Source organism: Corvus brachyrhynchos, unplaced genomic scaffold (assembly GCF_000691975.1).
Source record: "Corvus brachyrhynchos isolate BGI_N302 unplaced genomic scaffold, ASM69197v1 scaffold22, whole genome shotgun sequence".
NCBI classification, from domain to species: domain Eukaryota; kingdom Metazoa; phylum Chordata; class Aves; order Passeriformes; family Corvidae; genus Corvus; species Corvus brachyrhynchos.
This window is the reverse complement of record NW_008238355.1, coordinates 6,571,016-6,591,341: the sequence shown is the minus strand read 5'-3', so window position 1 is coordinate 6,591,341 and position 20,326 is coordinate 6,571,016. Positions and strand designations below refer to the sequence as shown.

General features: G+C 35.8%; 1 protein-coding gene across 2 annotated transcripts; it reads left to right on the top strand.

Moving 5' to 3' along the window:
- Positions 1–1,012: 1,012 nt before the first annotated feature.
- On the top strand, positions 1,013–20,197 carry CARNMT1 (carnosine N-methyltransferase 1). 2 transcript variants are annotated; one of them, XM_017735415.1, is made up of 7 exons: positions 1,013–2,640; positions 3,586–3,749; positions 10,811–10,951; positions 14,828–14,952; positions 16,022–16,135; positions 17,067–17,170; positions 17,427–20,197. In XM_017735415.1, exons 1-7 carry the CDS (start codon positions 2,452–2,454, stop codon positions 17,529–17,531), a joined length of 942 nt encoding a protein of 313 aa, XP_017590904.1. In that variant the 5' UTR covers positions 1,013–2,451; the 3' UTR covers positions 17,532–20,197. The 2 variants fall into 2 exon arrangements, with proteins under 2 accessions (XP_017590904.1, XP_008632795.1); XM_008634573.2 differs by having other exon boundaries at positions 1,016–2,640; positions 14,828–15,006.
- The last annotated feature ends 129 nt before the right edge of the window (positions 20,198–20,326 follow it).

Sequence of the window (20,326 nt, the reverse complement as noted above, 5' to 3'; positions counted from 1 at the left end):
AAGAAAAAAATGTGACTCAAATTTCCAGTACAGAAATTCAGTGCAATTAGCTCTGTCTCAAAGAAATAACTCAAAATTTAGGTGAAATGACATATCTTGGTACTTAATAATTGGAGTTTTTGTTTACTCATACATATATTTCCAGTTAACTTGGAAACATACATGAATAAGGTAGTAACACACTTTCAGATGAGTTCAGATCTTGTTCTTGTCTTCTAGAGATAAACAGAGATAACTTTATTATTTGTAATTTTTCTGATTACAGTGAATTATTCATTCTGCTAGATGGTTGCAGTTTAGCATAGAAGGGTTTTTTTTTTCCTGATAAAATTTTGAGGAAGATGTTGTTGCGCTAAGTTGATGCTAAGAGCTAAGTTCATGTGCTTTATGTAGAGCATCAGTTTATTTTTTCTCTTGTTTCTTTTCTGTTTCTTGTCCTTGAATGTAAGTTTAAACTACTGTAGTTCTTTGCCCCGAAGTTTGCTTGAGATCGCTCAAAAAATCACCAGCAAGGGTATGAGCAAAAGCCAGATTTAATACTAAACTAGAAAGCACAACAGATTCCTTGGCAAGGTTCACTCTACTTACAAAGGGCAACTAAGGCACAACAAGGGGAAAGCAAGCGACAACAAAACCAAACAAAAACCAGGCAATGAAAGCAGAATGAATTGAAACTACTTAGGTATGTGTCTGTGTGTGTGTGTCTGTGTGTAAAGACAGTGTAAACCAGGATGAAAAGGAATGTGGCGTAAAGCTTAACACCAGTTAAACTTAACAGTACTTTCACTTAACTTATACTTTAATTTATGTCTTAACTGTAACAATCTAACAGAGAAATAATGCTTAACAGCATTTAGCCTAAATTATAATTATAACTTAACCTAACTTCCAGATTTGCTATAGCATATGCGCAAAAGGGTATGCATGCAGACAAGAAATAGTCAGTGGAGGATAAGGTGCCTGTGGAAAAATTCCCCTCAGAGGTCAGTGAAAATATGCACTTTGGATGCTTTTGTGTCTCCCAACAGGCATGAGGGTATCAGCCCAGGGCATGTTGTAGTTCGGCGATCCTCCAGGTATAGCAAACCTGAGGGTTTGCTTGCTCTGAGAGGCATCCCCCTCAGAGGGAGAAGATTGCTGGTCACAGGCCCTCTGTGGTCCAGGAGAGCTCAAAGGGCCCCATCTTGGACTGCTGTTCATAGAGTGAGCTTTAGTCATAGCAGTGTTTCATCCTGGCCACAGTTTGGGTCAGCCCTTTCTTTGAAATTGCAAGAATAGGAATGTTATGCCATTCAGGCTGGAGAAATACTTTCCAAGGCTGGTCACGAGAAAAACAGAAGCTTGGTAGGAGTTCTGAGAGCAGACAGTGTTTTTTGATAAGCTCAGAAAGAGCTGAGTCCAGGTGGTGTTTTCAAGGACAAGGCCTAACAAGCATTTCTCAGATCACACTGCAGCCTGGAAAGGAGTGGGTGGGGCGGGGGGAGGATGCACCACCACACTATTGCAGTGAACGAGCTGTTCTCAGTAACATATGAATGAGATATTACCTGGTCAAATTTCCAGACTGAGGTTGTAACTAAAATGCCAGTAATTGCAGCTGTCTTTCATAATGGCTAGTTTTTTCAGCTTTGTGCTGCTGTGCGCTAACACAAGGCTTTGGGAAACTGCAGTATGACTTGACCAGCTGAAATAATTTGGTGGTCAAAAGGGTCAGTATCTCTTACTGAATTTTCTTTCTAGAGTCGTCATGACTGTGCTTAGCAACTATTCTTCTGTCAGTTTAGACAGAAATCAAATCTAGCAAAATCTTGGAAGAGTCACCATTTTCATGAAGCTTCTATCCTGGAGAATTGGAAAATATATTTTAGTTTGCGTTGGTTACATTATCATGTTCACAGTACTTATGAGGGATATGCTGTTAAAAGAAGGTAGCTTAGTATCTTAGTGTGGCTGCCAGAACTCTGGTATGGTCCAGCTGTGACTTTTACAGTTCTTCCAAAAGCAGTGGGTTTTGAGGATTCCAATTTCCACTCCACATCTTGTTATTTCTGCAATCGAAGCTTACCGCTGCATCCAGCTATTAATTGAATTTAAATTGGATTTGTGAAACAGACTTGGGAGATGATTGGTTGTTAAATTTTATAGATCCGTGTATTAAGGTAGTGATCACCTGCTCTGGAAATGAGTGGTTGATGATGAAACTGTAAGAAGGAAAGAAGAGTTCTCTTAAACTGGAATGTGTTAAAAAGAGTGGTAAAGTAGAACTAGAGCTTAAAAAATTTTTGCTTTAAAAATTCTAGAAAACTTGTTCTCTGGTAAGGAGCTATGGAGTCTGGTCACTTTCTGTGTATAACAAAATGAATGATTTTAATTGTAATGTCTTAGAGTGAATTATTTACGTATGTGTATATTGCTTCTAAATATTTAAAACTTTTGCTTTTTAGAACGAATATGCATGAACGAGTGAACAGGACAGAGAGGCAGTTTAAGTCTCTCCCAGCTAACCAACAGAGTCTTCTTCCTCAATTTCTTCCTCACCTTGACAAGATTCGGAAGTGCATTGATCATAATCAAGAAATACTACAAACCATTGTGAATGACTGTGTTCATATGTTTGAAAATAAAGAATATGGGGAAGATGTATGTTAAAATGGAGTTTTTTCTTGCTCCAAAATGAAATTCTTTATGCTTTGGGATTTTCTGCATTTGTTTTTCACACTGTAGACCTCCAACTTTCTTTCCTTTTGCCTTTCTTATTTTATCATTTCGTGTTTGCTCACACTTTTCTCACTCTTGTCATTCACATTTTGCCTAGCTGATGCTTAATGAAGCTGTTTGTTGTTAGTTCTGTTAGTTACAGTTATGAAAACTAACTGTGAATCTGGCAAATTACTGTAAAAAGGCATTTTTTGCTCCAGAGTTCTAGCTTTACCCTGGTTACATTTTAAAATTGTTTTTTTGTTAACTATATAGAATATAAATGATGTTTTTTGTCTTACTGTAGGTTCTTACATATTACAACATTGTAGATCGGTTATAATTCTAGACAGGCCAGGTATTTTTAATGTTGTTATTTAATGTTGTAAATACTTTTTTTTACTACTTGGCCTACTTTCTATCAAAAAAATGACGATAAGAGTGAAAGGACTGACGAGATGGAAACTGAAGTCTGTGGATACAGGCAAGATACAGTAATGGGCAGCTCTCATGTGAGCTTCTCAGTTTTGTCTTATCAGTATCTAAAGGGATCCTTTTTTCAGGGTAGGCTGTTCAGCCTCTGCACTACCTGATCTTTTCCTGAATAAGGACTACCAGTTGTGCTTTGCTATGTGTTGTTTTTCTGATACAGAAACTGGACTCCTGAATGCCAAACAGAGACCAGCAAACTCAGTTTGTTTAGGATATTAAGGTGGATTTAAGTCCTGGTCCCAGGAGTGAAAGGGAGGTGCTTTGTCAGCTGATACTGCCAGCAGCTCTTGCAGCATGGCTTTTTTTCTCTTCATGATTTGCTTTTTTCCCCCCCCAAGACTCAAGATACTTGGTATGTTTTCCACTAACTTTTTTTTTTCTCTCCATTTTATTCAGGGAAGTGGGAAGATTACACCAGCTTCAACATTTGACATGGATAAATTAAAGTCCACATTGAAACAATTTGTGAGAGACTGGAGCGAAGAGGGAAAATCTGAGAGAGATTCCTGCTACCAGCCAATTATTAGTGAAATTGTAAAGAACTTTCCAAAAGAAAGATGGTAATAGTGTCTTAAAACCTATATTTATGTGGACATACACTGTTGCACAAATCTAACAAAGTTTTTATGGAGTAATGAAAAGCTTGGTTTCAAAAATAGAGAAATTTTTATGAACACAGTGGAATTTATTTTTAAATCAAGAAAGTTTTTATTTTTAATACAAGATGTTGGAAAAGAGTATAATTGTAAGCTTCACAAAGTAATACCAGGTAAACCAGCAATAATTTTTGTGTTGTTGTTCTGCAGCTGGGTGTAACAATACATGTAAACCTTTCAGGAAATTAACTCAAGTTGTGCTCAGTGAGGTAAAGTTTGCAGGTTAGCAGATTCTCAGAGTGTGTCTGCTGCAGATGAAAGGAGGGACTCTGTGACAGCAGGAAGTAAGACTTTGGCCCTTCATGATGGAAGGAAGGAAGAGGACTTCTAGTGCAGTTGTACTTAGTTGCACTAAGAATTTACTCTAAAAATAGTAAATTCTAACCTTGGTTTCAGACAGCTGTTCTAAGACAAGTCTTAAAACTTAGTTGCACATGTGAGGGTAATTTTATAAGTATTGGCTTGCTAACAGCTCCAAAATAGTCATTGATGCAAGGGTCTTAGGTAATTTAGATAGAAGCATACTGGTAAAGTCTCAGAAGGTTATAGTGTTATAAGAATTCCATGTTTATTGGTTCTGTCAATTAATCAACCCAGTCATCTTAAAGTGCATTTTAGTTTAAACTTAGTGGTCTTACAGTGGGAAAATTTGAGAACTTTCTATTCGTAACTGTAACAGGCCATTACGTAGGTTTGATGTAGCAGGGTATTGTTGTGGTGTTTTTTCTCTCTCAGCAATCGTTAATAATGCACTTGTACAACTTGGAAAAGTTTTTTAAGTTTCTTCCACTAGCCATCTTCTGTGGTGGCAGAACACAGAGTGTATACGGTTTCTATTTTGCCTTGAACTGACTTGTTTAAAGATACATACACCTTTAAAAATGTTTTATCTGAAACTGAACTTACTGCAATTTTTCTAGTGTTAATAGTGCCTACATAAGATAAAAAATGAATTAAATACTGCAGCTATATCTCTGACACATAGATCTGTAGGAAAATTCATGGTTAGTTTTGCAAGTAATCATTCTAATCTCCAAAGTAGCAATTCAAACTTTTTTCTTGGATGCTAACTCTAATTTTGGTTATGGGAGAGGTAGCTTATGTCAAATCTTAAGAGATCCATGACTGAGGCTGGAAAATCTTAACTTTTACATTTTTTCAATGAACTCTATTTCAAAAACTCCAGTTGATAATAGGAAGCAACATGTGGTAACAGATGGGGTGAATCTGAAGTTGACAGCTTTGTGCTTCTTTGCAGGGAATTCTCGTTTTCAAACAAAACTAATGTGTCAAAGCATGTGTCCCTATTGTGGTAGCTCTGAAGTACCATTTGAGTTTTATTTTGTCTCTGCTGAAATCTCAGTATATCACTGTGTGGATGAAACATCTCTACTACAAGTTCGAGTTTGTCAAACTATTTTTTTTAATTTCTAAAATGTGTATTGCTTAAATACATATTTAAAAGTTTATTATTCATTAGCACTTAGGTAAAACCTCTTCTCTGTTCACGTATTGTTAGCTGCTATGTCAGCTCACTCATTTTTCCTGGTGACTGAAGGCTCTCCTGATGAGGTGTACTTAGCTTTTTGATGTAAGAAAGAGTCACGTACTGTCAAGCTTAACTGGCAGTGCCACTTCACCCTTGTGCAAGAAGTAACTTCCCTGGCAGGTCAGTCTGGCCTTTAGGCAAATTTTATACAAACTCTTCACTCTCCAGTGTCAGGACCCAAGGGGGTGGCATGAAGCTGAGTCAGGGGAGTTCAGGTTGGGTATCGGGAAAAGGTTCTTCACCCTGAACACGGATGAGCACTGAACAGACTCCTCAGGGAGGTGGTCACAGCAGCAAGCCTGTCTTGACTTCTGGAAGTGTTTGGACAATATTTTTAGGTACACGATGTGACTCTTGGAGTGTCCAGCATAGGACCAGGAGTTGGACTGTCTTACCCTGGTAGGTCTCTTGTAGCTTGGCATATTCTATGACTTAGTGATTTTGGAGTGGAGCAGTTTTTCCAGTTTGAAGGGATTGACAGGTCCTCAACTGACCACAGTGGGCTTACTCTATTGTTCATAGTGGGAGAGGACTGACCGTGGACTCCAGTGTGTGAAAGAACACAGCCTGTAGGTGAACCTCAGAGTGCAGCTTTGCATTGCTTTAGAATTTCCTTTTGTAGCACAGAGCACTAAAGTCTCCTGAAAGGATGAAATGAAAGTGCTAGAGAAAAACTGCACTGGATCATGAGAGTTACTTTTTCTAAATGTATTTTGTGTTGAAAATGATAATATTATAAATTCAAAACTGTCACTGCCAGTCGCCTTTCACTTTGTAAAAGAAATTGCAGTACTCATCAAATATGTAATACTCAGTGGAATGGTACATTCAGTTTCTAGTTAACATAATTTGTTAACATTATTGATTCCATGCATTGGAATAATGTGAAAAAGGAGTTTAAATTTTTGAACCTACCCAAGTATGTTTCACTCCATGCATGCGCACCTTGTAGTGTTGCACTTGCAAGATTGACACGTGTGAGTTCTGTTGGCATGTAAACAGAAAAAGCAATGAAGTGTTGTGTATGGTTGCTCTTTGGGAGGTAGAAGAAGTACAAGCAATGGTTGAAAGGAGCTGTAAATCAGAATAGTTGTTTAGTAGGTGCTACTGTTATAATGTGTTTCAGTCTAGTCTTCTGATAAGGCTATCATGTAAAAATAAATTAAATGGCGAAAGCTGTTCCTGCCTCTTATTCTTTCTGCTTAGCACCTTAGCACAGAATCTGTTAGTAGGATCAACAAAGCAGTTTTAAGTAAATCTCATGAGATCAGGTCCTCATGAAGAACTGATAGATTTCTTGAATTTCTCATGTTGGAATTTGTGTTTCAGCTCACAGGAGGTCTGTAATATTTAAATATCTTGGATTTCTTGGATTAGAATGAACGTACTTGCTGTAGGAGAAAAGAGTAAAACAGATACATTTTTATTTAATGAAATGTTTTTACTGAAGCATTTTTATAGGGAGATATTTAAGTTGAAAATATAAACGAGCATACTCATAAATTTTTTTCAGATTTCCCTTTTTTTCTCTCATCTTGGTTTCCTGCTTAGATGAAAGGAAGTAAAGATCATCAGCTTCATGTTCAAATGAAATTATGAAATAATTAACCTTTTTGTTAATTATTGTTCCATGGCCAAAACTGGTATACCTTAGGCATTTTTTCCGGTTTTCTCACAAACTAGGCCTCTGGAATGAACTATAACTTAAAATTCATCTGTGTCATTCTGTCCAGCAATCAGATGTATTTTCCAAGATGCTGACAGAACACCCCGAAAGAAATCACCAGAGTTTAGTTTCCTTTTAATCTGAAAAACAGCTTATTAGTCCTGAGCCCAAGCTTGACTATACTTCTTGAGTGTGTTCAGTCACAGTTATAGTAGAGTTGAAATTTCTGCTTTATTTGAATTTTATTTGACTTTATATGAAATACATCTATCCTTGCAGGTCTTTTTACTTTGCCTAAACTTTCCTTTAAACATTGGATTTAAGGGCAAATATATTATCAGTGTTACTGCATCACTTCGTGCTTTAAGGGTCTTTAAATGAAAATATCTAAAACTCAGCTGCCAAGTCTGGAGAAGAATTGCTCTTCAAATGATTGTGCTGTTTAGCATTTGTCTTTAAAAAAAAAATCTCTGACAATGTGATTAAAGTAAACTAACAGAAGATAGTATGCTAAGAATTGCATCTGGTTACAAAGATTATAAACACTAGGAAAGGAGTCCCACAATGTGTTCCTATGGTGATATTTCCACTGATCAGAAGGCCATCAAGGTGTGACGTGTGTATTTATTACTTAATTTGATAAATTGAAATGCAGTGTTTAGCTTACAAAAATGAGGTTTGTGTTTGATAAGATATGCTCATTTTTCTTTTGGTGAGCATGTCTACCCCTTCAGCATAATTGCTTTTTATTACAATACAATAGACAGGAAATAAGCCTCCGTTTTTATCATGTTTAATTTTCTGGTTTTAGAAAGGGTACCTTTGAAAAGTTAAAATCTTCATTAATATCAATAGTCTTCTAAAAGCTGAAAATATATCACACTGAAAAATGCAGTGTGGAAAGGGCATGACAGATTTTAATTGTTTCTGATATTTCTCCACTGTCATTTTTAAAAGACTTGTGCAGTTCCAGTAGTTGAGCTGAATAGTACTGTGCAGGCCTCTTCTCTGCTCCTTGGCCAGCACCTTTCCCCACAGCTGTCAGGTTAATAGCTGTTACTTCCCTCTTGGCCCACAAGTATTTAGTGGGTTCTTGTTGGGTACCCATTTATGTTCCTAACGACTGCTGGATGTGAGTCATAGAAATCCTCCTGTTGCTGGCTGGTGCAAGACTTGTTTTCTGTTGTTATGTTACCACAGTTAATTTTTTTTAGTTGACTTTCTAAGTGCTGCAATCACATATCCACCAGAGAAAAGCATGTTTTTCTATCCTCTTAAAGGACTATAGCCCTTAAAAAAACCAGTTTATGTGCAATTAAAGATTTTTAGCTATTATAATTACTCAACGTAATTCATTAACAGTTTGCCACAAACAATTCTTTTTAAGTCTTGAAAAATGTGTTTGACCATTTTTTTTCTTATAATGGGATGCTATAAGCAGTCACTACTTGTTATGCAGTAAGTTTGCCACATACCTAATTTCTCTGACTGTAAATTCAAAAAGAGGCTCTTGGGCCATTTTGGAAGGTTAGTGTCTATGGACTGTGGTTTGATTGTATTGTGCTGTATTAGTTGTGCTCTGTTGCTGAAATGAAGTTTGTGGCCAGGAGCATTCTCCAGCAACTGGTACGAAGAGTGTAGATAGAAATTAAATTGCTAACAAATTTCCAGGCTTTAATCCCTTAATAAAGGTGCAATTGAAAGTGTAGTTAAGTCTGTACTAGGAAAAGAAAATAGAGAACTGTAAGAGAGAATTGGGAAAATTAGTTTAGAAATACAGAAACTTCATATTGTGAATGAAAAAATAGAAGACAACTACAGGCGATTTAATATCAATTCACTTGACTGTTAGAGGTTTTATCTTGTTTCAGGGTGCATAAAGGTGCAGATTTCAAAATGTGACTATACCTGCATATCTATTGGTTACTAGGTTGCTTTAAGAAAAGACTTTTCTACTAATCAATGTATTGTAATCTTGAAAGCAGTTCATGGCTTATCAGCCCATTTATTATAGAATTGTCCACATGGGGGTGCTAAAATCTGTGTAGAGCTAGTCTAAATATTTCATAAATAAAGTGAAATTGTAAGGAAGTGGAGAAATAGATTAGGTTAGAAAATATGTTTGGAATAACAGTGTACCATTATGAATAGGAGAAGCTGCAACATAGAAGCTTTTCTAGCTTCTACCAGAAAGCAATTTTCTTCTTCCTTTTTCTGGTACCCTGTTTTCAAAAACTCCGTATTGACCATGTAGTTTTCTCCTGAATTAATTTTTTTTTTTTTCAGTAGGACTTTGTGGCTAGCTTTCTTCTGGTTTCCCCTGCAGAAGAGAGGTAATGAGAACCATTGCGTCACAGGAGTGCTCTTCAGTAATAACGAAGTCTTGATTTCCAGCTTCTTGTTAAGTCAGGAGAAGAGCTTGGCTGTATAATGGAATGGAAATGAATGGAATGGAAATGAATGGAATGATTTTCCATTTTGGAGACCTCACTAACTAGATGATCAAATCATAACTCAAAAGGCACTGTTAAAATTGCTTTGTTAGATTGTGTGGCCTTTGGAAAAGAATAATACTTCCTTTTGGATTTGGGTAATAGTGTTCAGAAAAGTACAGCTTTTAGGATTTAATCATCTTCATGCTTGTGCAGCATCCTAGCTCTTTCGAACCCTTTGTGGCATTCTGAATTTTTAAGTAGTCAAAGGCTTTGTGTTTTGGTGTCTTTTATCTGATTGTGGCCTCCTTCATGTAGTTGCATATAAATTGGTAGATATATGTTTTGTCTCTGAAGGTGCTGTGCAAAACAGTGTGGTATATGAATGTTCATACTTTTTTTTTTGGTGTATGAAATTGTTAACTCTTGGAGTCTTGTTTATCACTGGAAACTGAAAAATTACTTCTTTTTAGATTAAAGGTCTTTTCAGTTTGGCATGGGAGTGTTTTCTGTTTTATGAGTGAAGGTTTGCATTCTGGTGGAAGTCTGATGGTTAGACTATGTCTATATTGCATTTTCTACCTCAAAGAGGAGTGAATTTTGAGATTCTTAGTTCTGTTTGTTAGCTGCTGCACTTGGGAGAGATTTTTCTAAATATTTCAATAAATACACTGCTGGATGTTTTCTGATTGTCTTCAGCTTGATGGCTAGGTATGGGTAAAGGGTTAGAGAGCTGCAATGTACTTTGATTTAGGAATACGTCACTTAGAGTACTTCAGCAAAACCAGTGAGCAGCATATGAAGAACCCATCGTTGCTGAAACATTCACTACTTTAAGGTTTTTACATTCTGAATTGTTCATCAGATTATGGAGATTTTATATTTTTGTTTCTTGTGTCAAAATACTTGTTTATTTTTTTTTTTCTTGCAAGGTAACAATATGTCTAGAATGCTTTCTGATTATCAGTGGGGCTCAAAGAAAAGTACATGCTATATGACAATATTCTTTAATTCACTTGAGAAATTTTTGGCTTGATAACTGTAGAAGTTTTAAGGAAAACAGACTGTGTATAGTAATAATGCTCTGTATTCTGAATGAGGGTTGTATATGTTCTTTTGAGTAATTTCTGTGAATTATTTTAACTGTACAATTAACCAATCTGATCAGAACAGGCTCAATTGCCATTTAAAAGTGAAGCCATACAGGAAGCATAATACAATATCTAAGTATATGATGGGAAAAATGTTTGGCTGGACCTCTAAGTTGTGTTAAGGGGTATCAGATAAAGACTTAACTATTATTTTTGTTCTGTTGCAGGGATTTCTCCAAAGTTAATATCCTGGTACCTGGTGCTGGGCTAGGTAGATTGGCGTGGGAAATAGCTATGCTCGGTTATGCTTGCCAAGGAAATGAATGGAGCCTCTTTATGCTCTTTTCTTCTAACTTTGTACTCAACAGGTATATAGCTTATGTTTTACTTGCTGAATAAAACCTAGAGAGGCAAAATGATAAACCAGTGAAGTCTGAATAATGTAGATCTCACAAGAATAGATTTATGAGTCGTAGTATAAGACGCACATGCTCACTTTATAGAATGCTTTAAGGAAAGTCTTAGGGATAAATGGGGAAGGAAGTACTGTATCTGAGTCATTAAAATTACAGAAGCATGACTTTCAAGTTGGGAGATTTAAAATCTCTTAAGTTGTACAACAGATTTTCTGCATAATTTTAATTAGGATTTATGATTTATTTCACATCTGTTTCTGTAAAACGAACACCTATCTTACAATTACTGAATATGGGCTAGTAAATACGTCCATGGCATTTAGTGGTGGTGATTTTTAACAGAGGATAGCTGTTAAAAAAGAAGTATTACATTCAGTAGTAAAATTTTAGGCACTGTTTTGACAAGAAAAACAATCACTGAAGTGTGGTGAGCAAGTGGCTAAAATAAAGAGTTAATAGTTCCGCAATTACGCTCAGATAATAAGTTTAAATGTAGTAAATTTCATGTTAAAGGTTTTACTTAAAATGACATTTCTGTTTTTGGTGTTCTGCCACTTGCATTGGAAGTTACAGGTTTCAAAATGACATTGTTAGAGAGGAAAAAAGGCAGCACATGCAACTGTTCTTTTAAGAAGGGGAGTGGGAAGGCTATGGGCAAGCAAGTATTGAAAGAGGTATGGGGGGTGGTTTTTCTTTGGGGGGAGTTAGTGCCAAGTTCACAGAGGCAGAATTTGACAGTTCATTTATCAGTCTGAAATGATACACCTTTGCTGGAAATAGCCAAACTATTGGCTTTTTTTCTGTATTACCATAATGTTTTGGACACCTGTTTATAGACTGATTGTCCACAGCACACTGTGATTGATGATCTCACATCTCGTACAGCTTGCTGTTCAAAAACGAAGGGGGAGACACTGAATAATACCTGCTGCATATCTGCGTATAGCAGTAGTAGTTGGTGTGATAATAATAAATGTTTACTGGAGGTTCATTTGTTCTTTTTTTCCTGCATTATTCTCAAGTGACTCATTTGGTGATGAAATTGTGTATTACAATTGATCTGACTGATGCTTTGCAGCTACTAAAAGGAAGCTACATTCCTGCCCATGCTTTGGACCTTCAAAGCAGCATTAAAGCATTCATTTCCCATCTTTGGGAGCACTGGTCACAGAAGTTGGTTAACTTCACCCCTACCCTCTGATGACATGCTTCTTTAATTAAAGCGTCTTTGGCCTATATGTGAAATTATCCTGAAGATTCATGTTTTGCTAACTGTAGCAATTTCAGCATCTAATGCTCATGTAGTGTCTCCTGTTTATGTAGGATATTTAGCAAAGAGGTGTATATGTATTTAACTTGCTAACAGTATGAGCTTTTGAGTATTGCGCAACTGCTGTAGTCCTCATCTTTGCTGGACAAGTTATCATTTATATTCACTTGTTAGCATGGAAGAAAATACTGCTAGCATGACTCTGAGCAGCAGTCAATTTAGCTGAAGTCCAAGCATTCCTTTCTGCCAGATGTAATTGTGGGCTGGATGTGTCTGTTATGAAGGTTTTAGGGACTTGAGGATTCTTTCAGTTTTGTCTTAAGTGGCTGTTCACAGTTAGCCGCCTGAAGTGTACATCTGCTTTTCTGAAACTGGAAGAAACAGCAATGACCAATATAAGCTGAAGATAATACCTAAAGAAGAGTGGTCAGAAAAAGGAATTTAGTAAACTGGTTTTTAACTATAGTCTCAATTTAATTTATACTTGCTTTTATTAACTAAAACCATTTTGCTCACATGTGCTTACAGTTTTACAGCTTACAGCTTTACCTTCTTTCTCTTATGGTGGTTTATATTTAGGAAGACAAAGTACTGTTTGTAATGTCAAGCATTGCTACTGTAGGCTCCTAGATGGAGCCTGGCTTAATATTTCTGTGTGCAAAGTGGTATTTGCTGATTTTCACACATTTAAAAAAAACCCTTTCATATCTCTGAAATTGTGAACTTTTGTTACAGTGGATAAAGTTGCATGGTATGGTATGTAGAGTGTATGTCATGGTGTAACTGTGGTCACTGTAAATACCTGAAATTATTTAGAGTTTGTTATTCTGTTGAGGAAACTAATTTGAGAATGAAGTGGCCCAGGACTAGTTAAGCTTCAGTGGCTCCAAGGCTGCTTCAGTCCTAGTATGGGAAATTCTGCTTTCCCTTGTATGCATAAGGTTCTTACATGGTGTATTTTTCTTCTTTACTTTCTGGAAAGAATATAATTTTAGATAAATCTTGACAATTGGAGAAGACTACTAGTTGTGTTTGTTGCATGCCCATGAATACCTGAGGATGAAAACAGTTAAGTTATATATATATATACTGTAAACCAGTAGTCAGAAGTGAGATTTGACCTACTGATTTTTTCCAAAACTGTCTTTTCATCTGAATGTTAAACAGTGAATATTCTGCCCCTGTGGAAAACAAGGAAGCGTGTCACACTTAACTATGTTAGATTTTTATAACAGAACGTATACTACACTCTTTTGTTGTAAGAGTGGAATTGCCAAGGACTGGAATACTTGGTTTTGAAGTAAAAATTGTTGAAACTGGAAATGGAGGTTTTCAAGCTTGTATATGAAAAGGGATTGCTATTTTCTATTACATTGGAACTGTTTCAAAGTCTATGTGAACATGAACTCCTTTCTAATCTTTTTCATTTATTGCTGTTGTAGTGGTTAGGGGGCTTTTTTGTTCTTTGGTTTTGGGTTTACTTTTTTTTAACCAACTGCATATGTCTGATAGATATTTACTTATATATATGAAGAAAGTTGTTGAATGCTGTATAGTGCTGCTCAAGTACAAGTTTTAGTTTTTAACTGATGAAATGAAATAGAGATACGACATGGAGAAGGTAAAAAGTATTATTTCAGAGACTTTATCACAGATGTATTCTAACCACCAGCCAAAAGAGTGCACTTTCTGTAACCCAATAGATTGCTTGAAATCCTTGATGATATGTATTTTGTGGGGCTGATATGTCCTCTCGTTGTCTTTGGAAGAAAGTGTTTTTTTCATTTTTTAGTTACAAACTAATTTTACAGGATGGTGGGAAAAGCTTCCTATTAAATGCTATGTTTATCAATTTTTAAAATAAGAGTTGATTTAGTTACTCATGTCAACCCAGAAATTCTGTTTTACAAAGACATGTTTACTTAGCATGATTGCAAAGATCCAAATGTTACAAACTTAAAATTACTATTGTTGTGCTTTGCAACATGGAAACGACTGTGCTTTGCAAAATGGGGCTTATTTATTTTTTGAATTTTTAAAGCATCTCTTCAGTTAGCATCTGAAAAATGCTTTTATTTTGCTGTGCTTCAAAACTTCCTATGATTGTGGTTCAGAAGAGTCTAGAATGAGAGCAAACAGTTCCAAAAAAAATCATGGAACTAATGTTACTAGTTTTTTCCGTGTTTTTTTTTACTAGGAAAGGAGATGATCCAGAAAATCTTAGCTTTATTGAATATAGTAGACCATAAATTTCATTAATCTTACAAAATAAACATATGTATTTTCTTTTCAGCAGAGAAATAAGTTGGAGAAAATTATAAGAAGTCATAAAAGAAAATTCTAGAACTAAAAAAGGCAGTTACTTTGTGGTAATGATTTTGTGTCAGATTAGAATTAGTTTTTTGATTAGTTCATTATGATGGGTGGTCTGAAGTGTGGTGAGCTAGATTAAGTCTTCTAGCAAATGTGGAGATGTTACAGGAACTTTGACTCTTACATATCTAGGTTACAGATAAGCAATTAGTTGAAACAATTTTGGTGATTTTCATATTTTGCAGATGCTCTGAAATTAACTCATGTAAGCTTTATCCCTGGATTCATCAATTTAGCAATAACAGAAGATCTGCTGATCAGATACGACCAATTTATTTCCCAGATGTTGATCCTCACAGTCTTCCTTCAGGTTCAAACTTCTCTATGACAGCAGGGGATTTTCAGGAAATTTATTCTGAGTGCAGTGAGTAAATGCAAAATTCTAGGCTATCCATGTAACTTTACATACTTTCAGAGTATTTGGGATAGATTATAAAGAGAATGGAAGTGTATCTACAAGTATTAAGAACTAACTGTAGCAAGATTTTCTTACTCAGAATGTTTATCCAGCTGTACAGTAAAATGCAGATCAATTTCTTACTCCAAATCAGATTTTCTTTTCTTCCTAGTTATAGAAAATGTGGACACTTTCTTGTCTAACAGATGTTGCAGGAGCCTTCCCTACAGCTGCTTAATTTTCTGAAGATTCTATCTTTAACATTAAAAACATTCAAGACTGGCATAAGTCAAGACTTTTAATTTTTTTATTTATAGAACTTAAAACTTGCTATTGCAAGAATACCTGTTTAGAGAAAAACAGGGAGACTCTTGCTTTAAAAAGCAGACTTTGAAAGTTCCTGCTTGTTGAATTAACTAGTAAAAAAAACAGCTGGGCAGATATTCAAATACTGAGTAAAATGTTTTAAAGCTAAGTGATTTGTGAAAGTACACTTTAGGGTACAGACCTGTATTATTCTAGATTCTGTCTAGGGAGGCCTAAAATCACTGGGTATTTTTCCAGTTGTGTTTTTAACGGTTGTCATAATGAAATTCATAGGACAGGTGAGTAATAGCGCACTTGAGCCTTCATTTATATAAAATGTGTTACAACATTTACATTTTACAGTATATAATATTTATAATTTTATATCATGTATGAACAGTTTTATTAAGTGGATATGTAAGAAGTATATGTAGTATTTTAGAATGTGTATGTGTACATATACACACATAAATACAGGTCAAACGAACCCAAAGTTAACAGTTTTTAATATAAACCAAAATACTTTATTTACTTCCAACAGAATTAGAAGCCTTCAGCTGTTGTTAGTTGAAGGTAATGCTGAGGGTGCCAGCAGACAACCAGGGTTAAATGATGAACTTCTACAGGGTTAAAAGCATTGAAACTGATCTCTGTATACTTTGCTCTTTTTATGCAGATACTTGGGACTGTGTAGCAACTTGCTTTTTCATAGATACAGCACATAATGTTATTGATTATATTGATACTATATGGAAAATACTAAAGCCTGGAGGAATATGGATAAATGTAGGCAAGTATGACCAACTGCTCTTTCTGACTGATTTTTGATAGTATACCTGAAAAGTGTGTGTGAGTAATAGTGTCTGTGCAGAAAACTGTACAGCTAGAAAAACAGAGGGCTTGGAAGTTACCTCAGAAGTGTTCAAAATATGTTCAGATGTCTGCTAGTTACAATCAAGTCAATACCATATGATTCTTAAATAGGCAAGTAAATTTTGCTAGTGGCAGGTTTTGCATTCAGGCATCAAACATTTGTTTTTTGACAGATGTAGTGTTCTGTGTTGGCTTTTTGCCATTTGTCTAAGAAAATAAACTTGTAAATACATGCTTGCGCTTTTTTTTTTCCCCAATGTCTAATTGGTACTCTGCTTCAAAGTGGAAGTTTTGGGAATGAGATTTTATTGGAGTCTTCCATGGTGAAGGAGTGTTAGACAAGACACAGGCATTAAACATTTTCCATAGTAAAAACTGGTCGGTCACTGGTCAGTCGGTCACCCTCCCAGTCCTAGCCAGTCAGAGTGCTGGCAGAGCTCCTGAGCAGACTTCTGTATTCTGAGCTATAGAGACAGCAGTGATGCTGGACTGAAGAAATTTTGAGATACAGAAAACAAAATCTGGTAGGAAAATGTTAAAAATTGTTGAATAAGAGCTAAAGTTATCAGTTTTCGTTTTGCATTGATTCTGAAGTTCATTATAAAAATCTTATTCAAGTAACAGAAATATGTTCTTTTGTCAGTATTTATAGAATCATAGAATGGTTTGCCTTGGAAGGGATCTTAAAGATGATCTAGTTCAACCCTTCTGCTCTGGGCAGGGAACCTTCCATATTTTTAAATGTGTGAATCTGGATATAAGCGTTTATTGTACTATCAGTATGTGCTTTGGTTTTTAAGATACATTTTGTCTTTCTGATAGCCATTTCTGTTGTCTTTGTACTCTAGGTCCTCTCCTTTACCATTTTGAAAACTTGGGAAATGAACTTTCCATAGAATTAAGCTATGAGGATATAAAAAATGTTATCCTGCAATATGGATTCCATATAGAGGTAAGAAGATGCTGCAGTTTGCAATAAGCAGTATTGTTATGAATCAGACAAACTGCTTTGAATAAACCACCATATCATTCAGTATAATGGCCTATATTAATAACTTCCAGGGGTATTCTGTATCTTAAAAATTGGCTGCTTTTCTAATTTTTTAAGAAGTGTACAGATGGGCCTCATAGTCTAGTAATGCTGTGTAGCATTTTCTTGTATAGTTCCTGTAGAGAAGCTGTCTTGAAAACTGCTGCTTTGTTTTCAGGTGGAGAAAGAATCTGTACTGTCAACTTACACTGTGAATGAACTCTCCATGATGAAATACTACTATGAATGTGTGTTGTTTGTGGTGAGAAAACCAGAACAGTAGTGGTCTGAATAGGTTATTGAGAAAATAATGTTGGCTTGAAAGCTAGAAATGAGAATAAAATGATCTGGTGATGTATGGACACAACCTCAAATCAGTGGTGCCTTCTTGTTCCTAAGAGGATATAGATAGTGTCTATTTTCTTAATATCTCTATTGCTATTCAGACATATACTATGCCATGCATATTCATAATATACTTGTGAAAGATTAAATGTTCACATGCACTGTCTTTGGGCTTTGGAATGCATTAAATGTAAAAGCAAAAGTGTTTTCTTGAGAACAAAATTTAATGTTTGCCATAACTAGGCTAATTCTCTGCTAATGCTGCCTCATTTTTCATAGATTTATAGTGCTTTTTTTCTACTTTCTGATATTAGGAATGCATGGAGGTGCTTACTGTACTAGCTGTGTCACTTTTAGAGAAGTATTTTTAAATGTATACTTAAGTTATGAAGTCTGAAATGGTTGGGAAGTGGTAAAATTATTCTTGACAGATAAAATAGCCATCAGAACTGTTAGAGCATTTTCTGTGGAACTGAAGTGAAATAGGTTATTATACAAGATCTAATCTTTGACTGTACCACTGTTAGAAGTTTAATTTAAAAAGAGAACCTATAGGTGATTTGAAATACTACGTGAAAGCAGAATACTGAGTGAAGGAAAAGCAGAATGGCACAGAGAAGCAGTATGTTAACCTCCATTCTGGAAAACACCGGTTTTGATTGATCTTAGTGTTGGAGCTGAAATGTGTCAGATGCTTTGCCTTCTTGAAATACACTGGTTTTGAGTCATCTTCTTACTGCTTAAGCCAGAAGTTTTAAAGTTGTTGAACGTAGCTGAGTTATCCATGCCATATGTAAGTAGTACAACTTAAAAATACCTGTTGGAGCAGTGAAGTTACATGTAAGTATGTGCTACAACCTAATCACCTCCACCTTAGCCAGGATATGCAGGCCAAATGGTAGACAATGTCCTTGTAACTTCAGATACTTTACCCATGTGATTTCTCCTACTAATTAGTTTTTTTCCCTAACAGATGTGGCTTAGGTGAATATTTAATCTACAAGTCGTGATACTGTACGAGAGGCTGAATCGCATGTCACTTTGGAGTTATGTACCTGAGAAAAACCTTAATTAACAGTCACTAGTCTGAGAGGAGGTGCCATGTTAGGCATTTTGTTTTTTCATAATATTGATTACCTTGAAGTTCCATTTTGATGCATTTTCAAACATATATTTAAAATATAAAACCATTATGATGATGGCTGAATTTTTTTTTCGTATTTGGCTATAAGGACACTGGTCAGTAGCTTGTTTCCGATTATTTTTTTATCCCGTCTTTCATGGTGACCTCCTAATCACATCTTTTTAATAGATCTGTTACTGGCTTTTGGATTTTTCCAGTCAAGGCCAGAAATTTGTGCCTTTATTTCTAAACTGAAAATCTGCAAGGCGGGAAAAAACCTTTTTTTTTAGTATTTTCAACACTGCATAATAGAGCACGTGCCTGCATATGTTTCAGTATTGTGCCCCTTTCTGCTCAGAGTCATGATTGAGAACAGAGGCTTCTGGTCTACAGAAGTTTTTAAGTGCACTGTGGCTTAAACTATTCTTTGAACTCTCTTGTTTCTAAAAGTGCATGAACTGTCAGAGTTCTACCTTCTTCTGAGGGAGATGTGATTAAAAATTATAAACTGCTATTCAGCAAATAAATTAAAAATAAAAATCCTTTCATGGTAAAATTAAAAAGCCACATGGTTTACTTTCTGTATTGTACTATTTACTTCAGTTTTTGAGGGAATTTGTGATTCTTTGCTTTCAGTCTGCCTTTCTTCCCTTAGAATATGATTAGTAATTTACTTGATTTTCAGGCTTCTTGAAATAAGACAGAGGTTAGGTGAATGTCAGTTCTGAGTGGTGAGTGTATCTATCGGTAATATTACCCAGTTGCTGCCCCTTGCACATTCTATACCTTGAAATGTGTTCTGTTTTTCAAAAATAAGCAATGGAACTCTTTATTTATGGTTGAGTGTCAATATCCTGGGTTCTGGTGGTTTTTTCCTTGCCACTCCCTGTTGTTGCAGGTGCCATTTTTATATGTTCTCTGAAGATGTTTTTACATGGGATGTAATACAGTGATGTGCATTTATTTCTGATCTAGAAAATGCTGGGTTTTTTCCAGAGCATTCTGCTTCTAAATTGCAACAGTCACATTAAGAGTGGGAAGCAAAATAATGTTGTGAACAAGCTGTTAGTAGTGTTTTACCTGCAGTCCTATTTACGGGTTCTTAGAATTCGCCACTTTTACTGTAATGCACAGGGATAATTGTGTATTCTAGAATTTGATCATTGTTTTATTTAGTTTTATATGCAGGGGGAAATGCTCAAGGTGTTCGTCAGCTGAGACTGTTTCTTTTAGGTCACTATTAAACTATACATGGTAACAGGTGTAAAATAAAATGCTGCATAATCTTCAGTGTAAAACTTCTTTATATGGAGTTTGATAAATGTAAAACGTCCTGTATTTTTTTTTAATGTGTTATGTTTTGAAATTGGTTGCAAAGATAGTAAGAGTGGGAAGTTTCACATCTGTGTGTGCACTTCCCGCAGTTCTCCGTGTGTAATGGACTGGATTTTTTGGATATTAAAGCTTGCTGTATGGCTTAATGTCTCGAGTGTTTGGCTCTGTCCTTTACTGCCGGGCGAGGCTGTGCCCGCTGGGGCTCTTCCCGCTCCATCCCTTATTGCCGGGCGAGGCTGGGCCCGCTGGGGGCCTCCCCGCGCCCGCCCCTCTTT

What these genes read in the sequence shown, in the direction of transcription:
- CARNMT1 (XM_008634573.2), top strand. Translation starts at nt 2,452, where the DNA reads ATGCATGAACGAGTGAACAGGACAGAGAGGCAGTTTAAGTCTCTCCCA. An exon ending in AACTTTCCAAAAGAAAGATG is followed by an intron (nt 3,750 to 10,810) that starts GTAATAGTGTCT and finishes GTTCTGTTGCAG; the next exon opens with GGATTTCTCCAAAGTTAATA. An exon ending in AATATGGATTCCATATAGAG is followed by an intron (nt 17,171 to 17,426) that starts GTAAGAAGATGC and finishes CTTTGTTTTCAG; the next exon opens with GTGGAGAAAGAATCTGTACT.